Source organism: Salvelinus fontinalis, chromosome 2 (genome assembly GCF_029448725.1).
Source record: "Salvelinus fontinalis isolate EN_2023a chromosome 2, ASM2944872v1, whole genome shotgun sequence".
NCBI classification, from domain to species: domain Eukaryota; kingdom Metazoa; phylum Chordata; class Actinopteri; order Salmoniformes; family Salmonidae; genus Salvelinus; species Salvelinus fontinalis.
This window is the reverse complement of record NC_074666.1, coordinates 71,026,932-71,039,522: the sequence shown is the minus strand read 5'-3', so window position 1 is coordinate 71,039,522 and position 12,591 is coordinate 71,026,932. Positions and strand designations below refer to the sequence as shown.

At 44.9% G+C, this 12,591-nt stretch overlaps 1 protein-coding gene across 1 annotated transcript in view; it reads left to right on the top strand.

Annotated features, from left to right (window-relative positions):
• Window positions 1-12,591, top strand: part of prkcab (protein kinase C, alpha, b) — a 314,729-nt gene that overhangs the window by 254,746 nt on the left and 47,392 nt on the right. The window contains exons 6-8 of the mRNA XM_055884310.1: window positions 10,882-11,038; window positions 11,130-11,264; window positions 12,324-12,417. Coding sequence (XP_055740285.1) covers window positions 10,882-11,038; window positions 11,130-11,264; window positions 12,324-12,417 — 386 coding nt within the window. The remainder of the gene's footprint in view (window positions 1-10,881; window positions 11,039-11,129; window positions 11,265-12,323; window positions 12,418-12,591) is intronic.

The following is a 12,591-nucleotide window of genomic DNA, read 5'->3' as shown; positions in this document are numbered from 1 at the left end:
TGACATGACACAGACTACATGCTACATGCTACCTATATATGATTTACATGACACTTACAGTGCATGCTAGCTACAGTTGAGTGGCATGGCACAAGTGCCATGCTATTCAAGGAGTCTGAGTGATGAGCTGCATTCTACGTGTCATGGTCAGTCACATCCTACACACATCATTTGAGTGGCACCCTAATACCATTCTGAGTCTGCAGAATTTGTGTCTCTTCCCTGTTTGTATTTCTATCTCTCTCTCTCTCTCCACCTCTACCTCTCCCTCTCATCTCCTTCTCATCTCCCTCTCCCTCTCCCTCTCTCCCTCTCTCCTTCTCTCAATTCAATTTCAATTTAAGGGGCTCAGTCTGGGTGGGCAGTACCCTCCTCGCCTCTCCCTCCATTTCAACACAATCAGGGACTGTGAGACACATGGCCAGTGATGAGGTTCAGTGTTTCACAGTTTTCATTTTATATATACTGTCAGTTCCTTTTTGGGTTCTTGTTGAATAAATGCCTAGTTACTACCACATGTCAAGTGTGCGTGTTTGTGTGTGTGTGCGTGTGTGTGTGTGCTTGCGTGTTTGTGTGTGTGTGTTCCTGCCTGCATGGCCTGTAACTCTTTATCAGTGAAATGTATTGACAACCTTAAAGGGATACATACCCATAGACGTCCAGTCATTGCGCTAACGCTAGTTAGCATTGGCCCGAGAAACTACCTCTAACTTCCTTCATAAAGAGACATAAACATGTTATCCACAAGTTCATCTGACTCTGGGAAAGTAGATAAAGGGTTTCATTGCCAAAATCCCAAAGTATCCCTTTAAGAGAAGAGGTTTTTCACAGGGGCAATGAGTTAACAGTGACAGGGATGCCGATACAGTTGAGAAGGCCACCAGACTCATTCAAAGAAGACGTTGAGGGTTACTGACTCAATTCCAGAGAGAGAGAAAGATACAATAGAAACACACAAGACAGAGAGAGAGATTAAGAGAATAAAAGACAGAAAGAGACTGAGAGAAATGGAAGATAGAGTGGAAGAGAGAATGTCACTAAAAATGAGCGAAAGAATGACAGAGAGAGAGAAAGAAAACAAAAAGAGAGAGGCAATGTATTTGAGCCAGAAGGTCTGCCAAGCTGAGGACTGAACAGTGGCATCAGATTGTGTATGTTCCCTGTGGCTTCCACAGACATGTGGAGGCCATTCTGGTTCAGCGCCATGTGAAGTTGATTAAATCTGTCCAGCCAAGAAAACACAAACACATCTCCAAGGCTCTCTCCAATACAATAACCCTCTCCTCGCTCTTTCTGTCCCTCCTACTCTCTCTCTCTCTCTCTCTCTCTCTCTCTCTCTCTCTCTCTCTCTCTCTCTCTCTCTCTCTCTCTCTCTCTCTCTCTCTCTCTCTCTCTCTCTCTCTCTCTCTCTCTCTCTCTCTCTCTCTCTCTCTCTCTCTCTCTCTCTCTCTCTCTCTCTCTCTCTCTTTCCATAACACTGCCCTCTCCTCACTTTCACCTGTCCTCATCTCTCCTCTCATCTCCCCCTCCTTTTCTCCTCTGTCCTGCAATAACTTCTTCCTCTACTCCTCTAACACTGTATTTTTCTCTCCCTCCTCCTCACAGCTCTCTCCTTCAATACCCTGCTATTCAATACCCTGCTATTCTCTCCTTCAATAACCTATCATGTACCCATCCCTCACTCCTATTTCCCTAAACATCCCTGCCTGCAGTCCTCACTTTTCATCCCCCTCTCATCTATTCATCCTTCCCCTCTTCCTCCTAAGTAAACCTGCTCCCCTCTCTCCTTGAATAATCCAGCATTCCCCTCTCCCTCTTTCCCCTCCCTCTTTCTCCTCTCCCTCCTTCCCCTCTCACTCTTTCCCTTCTCCATCTTTCTCCTCTCCCTCTTTCCCCTCTCCATCTTTCCCCTCTCCCTCTTTCCCCTCTCCCTCTTTCTCCTCTCCCTCGTTCCCCTCTCCCTCTTTCTCCTCTCCCTCCTTCCCCTCTCCCTCCTTCCCCTCTGCCTCCTTCCCCTCTCCCTCTTTCTCCTCTCCCTCTTTCCCCTCTCCCTCTTTCTCCTCTCCCTCCTTCCCCTCTCCCTCCTTCCCATCTCCCTCTTTCCCCTCTCCCTCCTTCCCCTCTCCCTCTTTCCCCTCTCTCTCTTTCCCCTATCCGTCTTTCCCCTCTCCCTCTTTCCCATCTCCCTCTTTCCCATCTCCCTCCTTTCCCTCTCCCTTTTCCCCTCTCCCTCTTTCTCTTCTCCCTCTTTCCGCTCTCCCCTCTCCCTCCTTCCCCTCTCCATCTTTCCACACTCCCCTCTTTCCGCTCTCCCCTCTCCCTCCTCCCCCTCTCCATCTTTCCACACTCCCTCCTTCCCATCTCCCTCTTTCCCCTCCCTCTTTCCCTTCTCACTCCTTCCCCTCTCTCTCTTTCCCCTCTCCCTCTTCCCCCTCTCCCTCTTTCTCCTCTCCATCTTTCCCCTCCCCCTCTTCCCCATCTCCCTCCTTCCCCTCTCACTCCTTCCCCTCTCACTCCTTCCCCTCTCCCTCTTTCCCCTCTCCCTCCTTCCCCTCTCCCTCCTTCGCCTCTCCCTATTTCCCCTCTCCCTCTTTCCTCTCTCCCTCTTTCCCCTCACCCTCCTTCCCTCTTGTACTGTCCCTCACTCTCTTTTGATTATCCATCTCTCTCATATCCTCCTCCCTCTATCTCTGTCCTCTTGTACCCACCTATTCTCACCCCCCTTCACCCTACTCTCCTCTTCTCCCCTCCACCTCTCATCCTTATTTCCCCTGCTCCTCTCTCTCTCCTGCCAAGACCAAAACAATAACCTAGGGCCAATAGGGATCTCCAGTTAGCTCTGGAGTTTAACCATCACAGACACATGGATGCAGACACGTCCATTTCTGCTGTCTAAGCCCCTGTCAGAACACACACACACCACACACACACACACACACCACACACCACACACAAACACACCACACACACACACCACACACAGGGGCATCCAAGGACCCAGTCAGTGACACACACAGTTCATGGAACCACTGAGCTGAGAAACACAGTGATGCCAGTGTGTTTGTGTTGATAAGAAGATACAGTTAGTAGGAGCTGACATGCTTCAGTTTGAGAGAAGAGCTAAAGCCTACATTATATTCACCCAGCGCTGTGAGAGAACCACTGCTTGGCCCAGCGATATTGTTCCTCTGGGATAAATAATGCTTTGTATGGAGTGGAATTGAATTGAGTGAATGTCCTGAATGACTCTAAACATGCATTCTCACCATTCAAAATGAGAATAGTTTGTTACTTCCAGACACCTGTTTTGATTGAATGTAATCCTTTATTATCATATGAGGTATAATAAACTGTTTAAAAACAGACTCCAAAGCCCTGGGAATCACTGGAAAGCAGACGCAGTATAACAGACATAAAACTATTGTATTTATTTAACTAGGCAAGTCAGTTAAGAACAAATTCTTATTTACAATGACAGCCTACCCCGGCCGATGCTGGGCCAATTGTGCGCCGCCCAAACACGGCTGGATGTGATGCAGTCTGGATTCATACCAGGGACTACAGTGCCTTAGACTGCTGCGCCACTCGGGAGCCCGGGTCCAGTGTGTGTGATTCTCTCTCACTACTCTACCGTTGAACAGTGGGAATCAACCCAGCTCAAAAGATTACCAGACATGCACTGATGCTACACTACTACTGATGCTACACTACTACTGATACTACACTACTACTGATGCTACACTACTACTGATGCTACACTACTACTGATGCTACACTACTACTGATGCTACACTACTACTGATGCTACACTACTACTGATGCTACACTACTACTGATGCTACACTACTACTGATACTACACTACTACTGATGCTACACTACTACTGATGCTACACTACTACTGATACTACACTACTACTGATGCTACACTACTACTGATACTACACTACTACTGATGCTACACTACTACTGATGCTACACTACTACTGATGCTACACTACTACTGATACTACACTACTACTGATGCTACACTACTACTGATGCTACACTACTACTGATGCTACACTACTACTGATGCTACACTACTACTGATGCTACACTACTACTGATACTACACTACTACTGATGCTACACTACTACTGATGCTACACTACTACTGATACTATACTACTACTGATACTGCACTACTACTGATGCTACACTACTACTGATACTACACTATTACTGATACTACAATACTACTGATGCTACACTACTACTGATGCTACACTACTACTGATACTACACTACTACTGATACTACACTACTACTGATGCTACACTACTACTGATGCTACACTACTACTGATGCTACACTACTACTGATACTACACTACTACTGATACTACACTACTACTGATGCTACACTACTACTGATACTACACTACTACTGATACTACACTACTACTGATGCTACACTACTACTGATACTACACTACTACTGATACTACACTACTACTGATGCTACACTACTACTGATGCTACACTACTACTGATACTATACTACTACTGATACTGCACTACTACTGATGCTACACTACTACTGATACTACACTATTACTGATACTACAATACTACTGATGCTACACTACTACTGATGCTACACTACTACTGATACTACACTACTACTGATACTACACTACTACTGATGCTACACTACTACTGATACTACACTACTACTGATACTACACTACTACTGATACTACACTACTACTGATGCTACACTACTACTGATACTACACTACTACTGATACTACACTACTACCGATACTACACTACTACTGATACTATACTACTACTGATACTACTGATACTACACTACTACGGATACTACACTACTACCGATACTACACTACTACCGATACTGCACTACTACTGATACGACACTACTACTGATACGACACTACTACTGATACTATACTACTCCTGATACTACACTACTACTGATACTACACTACTACTGATGCTACACTACTACTGATACTATACTACTACTGATACTACACTACTGCTGATACTACACTACTACTGATACTGCACTACTACTAATACTATACTACTACTGATACTACACTACTCCTGATAGGACACTACTACTGATACTACACTACTACTGATACTACACTACTACTGATACTACACTACTACTGATACTACACTACTACTGATACTACACTACTACTGATACTGCACTACTACTGATACTACACTACTACTGATGCTACACTACTACTGATACTACACTACTACTGATACTACACTACTACTGATACTGCACTACTACTGATACTACACTACTACTGATGCTACACTACTACTGATACTACACTACTACTGATACTACACTACTACTGATACTACACTACTACTGATACTGCACTACTACTGATGCTACACTACTACTGATGCTACACTACTACTGATGCTACACTACTACTGATACTACACTACTACTGATACTGCACTACTACTGATACTTCACTACTACTGATGCTACACTACTACTGATACTACACTACTACTGATACTACACTACTACTGATACTACACTACTACTGATACTACACTACTACTGATGCTACACTACTACTGATGCTACACTACTACTGATACTACACTACTACTGATACTACACTACTACTGATACTACACTACTACTGATACTACACTACTACTGCGGCTGCTGCATGCAGACATCGCTTTGTTATACAACATGGCATTTGAATTTCAAAGGCTTTTCATGGGGATTGAGCTGCCCTTCGGTCCAGATTTCTCCAAATCTCGTTTAATTTTAGAAATAGTATATTTTGTAATTGTGCTGCCAGGGTGGGGTCATCGTGGATTGTGCTGCCAGGGCGGGGTCATCGTGGATTATGCTGCCGGGGCGGGGTCATTGTGGATTATGCTGCCAGGGCGGGGTCATCGTGGATTGTGCTGCCAGGGCGGGGTCATCGTGGATTATGCTGTCAAGGGGCACAGTGTTGAGTGAGGCAAATACCATGCCCAGTTCTAAACAAACATTACCTGAGCACAAATCAGGGCCCATATTCACAAAGCCTCTCAGAGTACGAGTGCTGATCTGAGAACATGTTTGACTTTTAAGTCATAATGAATAAGATGAGGGGCATTCCTGCTCTGAGATGGTTTATGAATTCGGGCCCTGAGCCATATACAGATTAGTAAGTTGGTATACCGGCACTGTCAAAGGTTTTTATGGGAATTAGGTGCTTATCTGTATAAACACTGAAGATCCTGAGCCTTCCAAAAAGGAGAAAAAATATATTCTTTCTACCCTAATACAGTATTTATACAATTGTATCCGTGTGATTATTCAACTCTAGTTAGATGTCCAGTCGTCTCTAACTACAATGTGATTCTATTACAGATACAGTAATGAGAGTTACCGACGTAGTGAAGTGTAGTAACCCTTTCTGTATGACCTATCATGTCATTTATATACAGCAATATCTGTGATCTGCACTAAAGGAGACTTCAGAGAAGAAGAAGCTGAGACGATAATAGAAGAGATGTTCTTTTCTGTGTTTCTATTCCTGGATGAAGGACTGAATGATGAGTACTGGTAGAGGCAGTCCTGAGTGACGGATGTCATGGCGGTGCTATAGAGTCTCGTGTGTGTGTGTGTGTGTGTGTGTGTGTGTGTGTGTGTGTGTGTGTGTGTGTGTGTGTGTGTGTGTGTGTGTGTGTGTGTGTGTGTGTGTGTGTGTGTGTGTGTGTGTGTGTGTGTGTGTGTGTGTGTGTGTGTGTGTGTGTGTGTGTTTAATGAGCACTCCAGGAGTATATGGACAGGACTGTATTGAGCGAGATGTGAACTTCTGACATGGGCTGTCAGCTAGAGAGAGCTGTAATAGAGGCCTGGGGCTCCCTCTATTGGTCACATAGACACACAACAGGAGACAGGACACTTCTTTACCCATGAACCAGACGTGTGTGTGTGTGTGTGTGTGTGTGTGTGTGTGTGTGTGTGTGTGTGTGTGTGTGTGTGTGTGTGTGTGTGTGTGTGTGTGTGTGTGTGTGTGTGTGTGTGTGTGTGTGTGTGTGTGTGTGTGTATGTGTGTGTGTGTGTTTAATGAGCACTCCAGGAGTGTATGGACAGGACTGTATTGGGCGAGATGTGAACACTGAGTGTACAAAACATTAAGGACACCTGCTCTTTCCATGACAGACTGACCAGGTGAATCCAGGTGAAGGCTATGATCCCTTATTGATGTCACTTGATAAATCCACTTCAATCAGTGTAGATGAAGGGGAGGAGACAGGTTAAAGGAGGATTTTTAAGCCTTGAGACATAAACTGTGTATGTCTTGTATCTTACCCATTCACCCTCTGAATGGGCGAGACACAAGATTTAAGTGCCTTTGAACGGGGTATTGCTGGATTGAATTCCCGAGCTGACAATGTAAATATCTGTTGTTCTGCCCCTGAATAAGGCAGTTAACCCACTGTTCCCCGGTAGGTCGTCATTGTAAATAACAATTTGTTCTTAACTGATTTGCCTAGTTAAATAAAGGTTAAATAAAGGTTCCATTTTTTAAAGTAAAAATTGTATTAGGTCCCAGGGCACCAGTTTCTGTCAAGAACTGCAACACTGCTGGGTTTTTCATGCTCAACTGTTTCCCTTGTGTATCAACAATGGTCCACCACCAAAGGACATCTGGCCAACTTGACACAACTCTGGGAAGCATTGGAGTCAACATGGACCAGCATCCCTGTGGAGTCAACATGGACCAGCATCCCTGTGGAATGCTTTCGACACCTTGTAGAATCCATGCCTCGACTCTCTGACTCTCTCTCTCTCTGACTCTCTAACTCTCTCTCTCTCTCTCGCTCGCTCTACACTACAGGGTCCTGTGACAGGTAGAGCTAAAGAGCATATAGCTAATAAATAACAATGTCTGCTAATATATTATATCTCCCCTTTATTAAATAATCCAGAACTTTCACTATGATCTCTGCTAATTGGCATGCCGACACTAACGTCAGGCAGCTGTCTGATGTATCCTCAGCCAACCTCAAGTCCTGAATATTTAGATGTAGGAACCCTATAAATCTGTGCTCTGCTCGCATCAGCTTAGTCTGCGTCTGAGTGATTACATTTGAATATGCAGAGTAGTATGTCTGAGAATGACTTGTGATTATCTCTTTCCTCGAGTTAAGTAGAATCCTAATATTCCACACAATCCTCCTCTGGGGTTTTCAAAGACAGCAATTTATCCATTTATTTTCGCTTTGTTTATTTCACTCTCCATCGCTCATGAGTTGAAGATTGGACATTTTTAAGTGTCACAGCGTGTGTTTCAAGTGTGTTTCAGAGGCGTGCATAAGGTCGTATCCCAGGCATATCCTCACATCTTGTGAAGACATCTCTTCTCCCTGTGTCACATCTTGTGAAGATATCTCTTCTCTCTGTGTCACATCTTGTGAAGACATCTATTCTCTCTGTGTCACATCTTGTGAAGATATCTCTTCTCTCTGTGTCACATCTTGTGAAGATATCTCTTCTCTCTGTGTCACATCTTGTGAAGACATCTATTCTCTCTGTGTCACATCTTGTGAAGACATCTCCTCTCGCTGTGTCACATCTTGTGAAGATATCTCTTCTCTCTGTGTCACATCTTGTGAAGATATCTCTTCTCTCTGTGCTCTAGGTAGTCTCTTTGTACCGTATCGTCTGGGTGGGTTGACAGTTTTTTGTTTTGTCTGGCATGTTGCCTTTCTCCCTCCCTCCCTCCCTCCCTCCCTCTCTCCCTCTCTCCCTCTCTCCCTCTCTCTCTCTCTCTCTCTCTCTCTCTCTCTCTCTCTCTCTCTCTCTCTCTCTCTCTCTCTCTCTCTCTCTCTCTCTCTCTCTCTCTCTCTCTCTCTCTCTCTCTCTCTCTCTCTCTCTCTCTCTCTCTCTCTCTGTCTCTCTCTTTCTCTCTCGGTCTCTTTCTCTCTCTCTCTCTCTCTTTCTCTCTCTCTCTCTCTCGCTCTCCTTTGCCCTCTGTCTCTCTCTCTCTCTCTCGCTCTCCTTTGCCCTCTGTCTCTCTCTCTCTCTCTCTCTCTCTCTCTCTCTCTCTCTCTCTCTCTCTCTCTCTCTCTCTCTCTCTCTCTCTCTCTCTCTCTCTCTCTCTCTCTCTCTCTCTCTCTGTCTCTCTCTTTCTCTCTCGGTCTCTTTCTCTCTCTCTCTCTCTCTTTCTCTCTCTCTCTCTCTCGCTCTCCTTTGCCCTCTTTCTCTCTCTCTCTCTCTCGCTCTCCTTTGCCCTCTGTCTCTCTCTCTCTCTCAAGGTCTACAGTTCAGAACTGAAGGGTCCTCTCTCTCTCTATGTATCAGCCATAGCTTCTGTCTCTGGCACAGGATCACACACAAGGAGTAATGACACACACACACACACACACACCACACACACACACACACACACACACGGCTGTGTACCATGTCCTTTATCAGCTCGTCTCTGCTTATCTTTGCATAATGTAGCAGTCGCCAGGCTCAGAGATGGAAAGGTTACCGTGGTGACGGCGCCGGTGTTTAAGGTTACCATGACACCCAGAGAGGCTTTGTGGTATTTACGAGGCTAGCCCAGAGCCATGGTGACTATATATATCTCTAATAGCTGGTTCCTATTTTAACCCACTTTTTGTTTCCCTCTGTATGTTGTTGTTTATTTCATTCAACAGTGTGCTTCAAATAGGGACACTTCAGGAGAACATTACCCGGTGGACTCACGCTGTTTCCATAAAGGACCCTTCAGTTCTGAACTGTAGACCTTGTCACCATGGTGAAGTTGGCCTGTTGGGTCTATATCTAGAAGACCCAGCCCTGACTGTCTCTATGAGTTGGTTGTCACGCAAACTGACAGCTGAGAAAGTACAGGGTTATACAACAAGACATGATGATGAAATTTCGTTTTTTGGGGGTGCCACTTCATTTTACAGTGGTTAACACGACCTGGATTCATAAGGAGTCTGACTAGTAAGAGTTCTGATCTAGGACCACGTCCAACCTGGTTCATGTCATCTTATACATTATGATTTCAAAATATAAACTGATCCTGATTGTCATGGTGAATATGTGCCCAGGACTTCAAACTACGGCTCTACCCGTGACTTGCTCACCTCAGAAGTAACAACATTAATAGCTACAGCAAATCTCCTTGAAACTCCATAATTCAATATGTGATAAACATGAATGTTAATATCAACTCTGTTTCATACAAGTGACGCATTAAAGTGGGATTACCTTCCTCACCTTCCAGCTGCTTTTGTGCATGTTGAGAGATGCTCAACTTAAGGAGAGAGAGAGAGAGAGAGAGAGAGAGAGAGAGAGAGAGAGAGAGAGAGAGAGAGAGAGAGAGAGAGAGAGAGAGAGAGAGAGAGAGAGAGAGAGAGAGAGAGAGAGAGAGAGAGAGAGAGAGAGAGAGAGAGAGAGAGAGAGAGAGAGAGAGAGAGAGAGAGAGAGAACTGCTCTTTCTGTTCATGCTGACTAAAGCCTTGTGGTCATTGTTTATGTTCTATCATCCTCTCTCACTCACACCTGTCCTTTTAATAGACGTCTCTCCTTTCCTCTCAGCAAATGATGTTGTACACTTTGCTTTAATTATTTTTCTTTGTTAAGTGACTGGTCAAAAATAATTGTTACCAGGTTCACTCAAATTAACTTGAATTTAAAATCAAATTAACTTGAACTTCTGCCTTTTCTGTCTCTCTCTCTCTTGCTCTCTCACATCAACTTCTGCTTTTTCTGTCTCTCACTCTCTCTCTCTGTCTCTCTCTCTCTCTCTCTGTCTCTCTCTCACATGAACTTCTGCCTTTTCTGTCTCTCTCTCTCTCTCTCTTTCTCTCTCCAGTGGGTGAAGCCAGAAACCTGATCCCCATGGACCCTAATGGCCTGTCTGACCCCTACGTGAAGCTCAAGCTCATCCCTGACCCCAAGAACGAGACCAAACAGAAGACCAGGACCATACGCTCCTCACTCAACCCCACCTGGAATGAGTCTTTCAGCTTGTGAGTGTATGGGTGTGTGTCTTTGAGTGCACCGTGTGTGTTCATGGCATGTGTGCCTGTGTGTTTACATTCCCACTCTGTGTCCCCCCAGTAAGCTGAAGGTAATGGATAAGGACCGTCGTCTGTCTATAGAGGTGTGGGACTGGGACCGCACCACCAGGAACGACTTCATGGGCTCAATGTCGTTCGGTGTGTCTGAACTCATCAAGTCCCCCGCCTGCGGCTGGTTAGTGATCCTTCACACACAGACAAGTGCCCAGGCACACACACACACACACACACACACACACACACACACACACACACACACACACACACACACACACACACACACACACACGCACACACACACACACACACACACACACACACACACACCTAGTGTTCTTGTTCATCCTTTACTCATATAGGTAGCTGGAAGTTTTCCAGTCGATCCAATGGCTGATACTATTTTATAGTATGAAATAGATACATACTGTTTTCAAATACAAAAACACACTCAGTGAAATACAGCCTGTTGGACAGTGCCAGCTCCATTCATTCATTCAGACAGACAAACAGACAGCATCCCTCTGGGCTCTAATGCATAGAGCAGTTGTTGGGATTTTTGTCCGGCTGCTGTGACAAGTCTGGATGGGCATACGTAAACACTCTCTTCTAATGTTAGCATACTTCCGTCAGTTAGCCTGATTCAACCCTGACTCACAGCTAAGTGCTCAGCGTGTCCTTAGCCTTGTTTGCTAGAAGCTGGGGAGAAGATCCAGGACTGGGAAGGAGACTAGTGCTTCCTGGAAAGACCTGGGCCCACTACTGCTTAATGCTTGGCATCGGCAGGCATCACTGTAGACGATGACTTTGGTGATGATGGTGTGTGTGTTTGGCAGACATTTTAAAGAGGTGTCTCTGTGAGTGTATACAGATGGTCCCTGATGCTTAGTAATGAGGTGTGGTGTGTGTGTGTGTGTTCTGCCGTGGGGAAATGTGCCAGAATGGGTACACATCAGAGCAGCCAACTGTAAACAGAGATATCCATTCTGCTGGCATTGCAGTATCGAGGCTAGACTTACTATAAACACATTATACATATCAATACAGAGCACTGCCAGCTGCAAAACCTCTACTGAGTATCACTGATGCTTAAATGTGTGGTTGGTGCTGGTCCAGTATAGTGAAGTCAACAAAGGTCATTTTTTAAATTGGTTAACCTGATTGATTGATTGATTGATTGATTGATTGATTGACTGACTGACAGATTCTGACAGTACTGCTGTGGTCCACTCTGCAGGTACAAGATGCTGTGCCAGGAGGAAGGGGAGTACTACAACGTTCCCATCCCTGAGATCGACGACGTCAACATGGAGCTCAGGCATAAGTTTGAGGTGAGGAGAAGAGGATCATGGGATTAGTAGTCCATCGACTACCCACTGGGAAAGACATTAGAGAGTGTGTGCGTGTGAAATTCTAGGTATGACATATTTCTTTATTAGATCTCTGGATGGAATAATAATTGGTTACTGTCACATTGTTGAATAACAGTCTTGCCTCCCACCAAA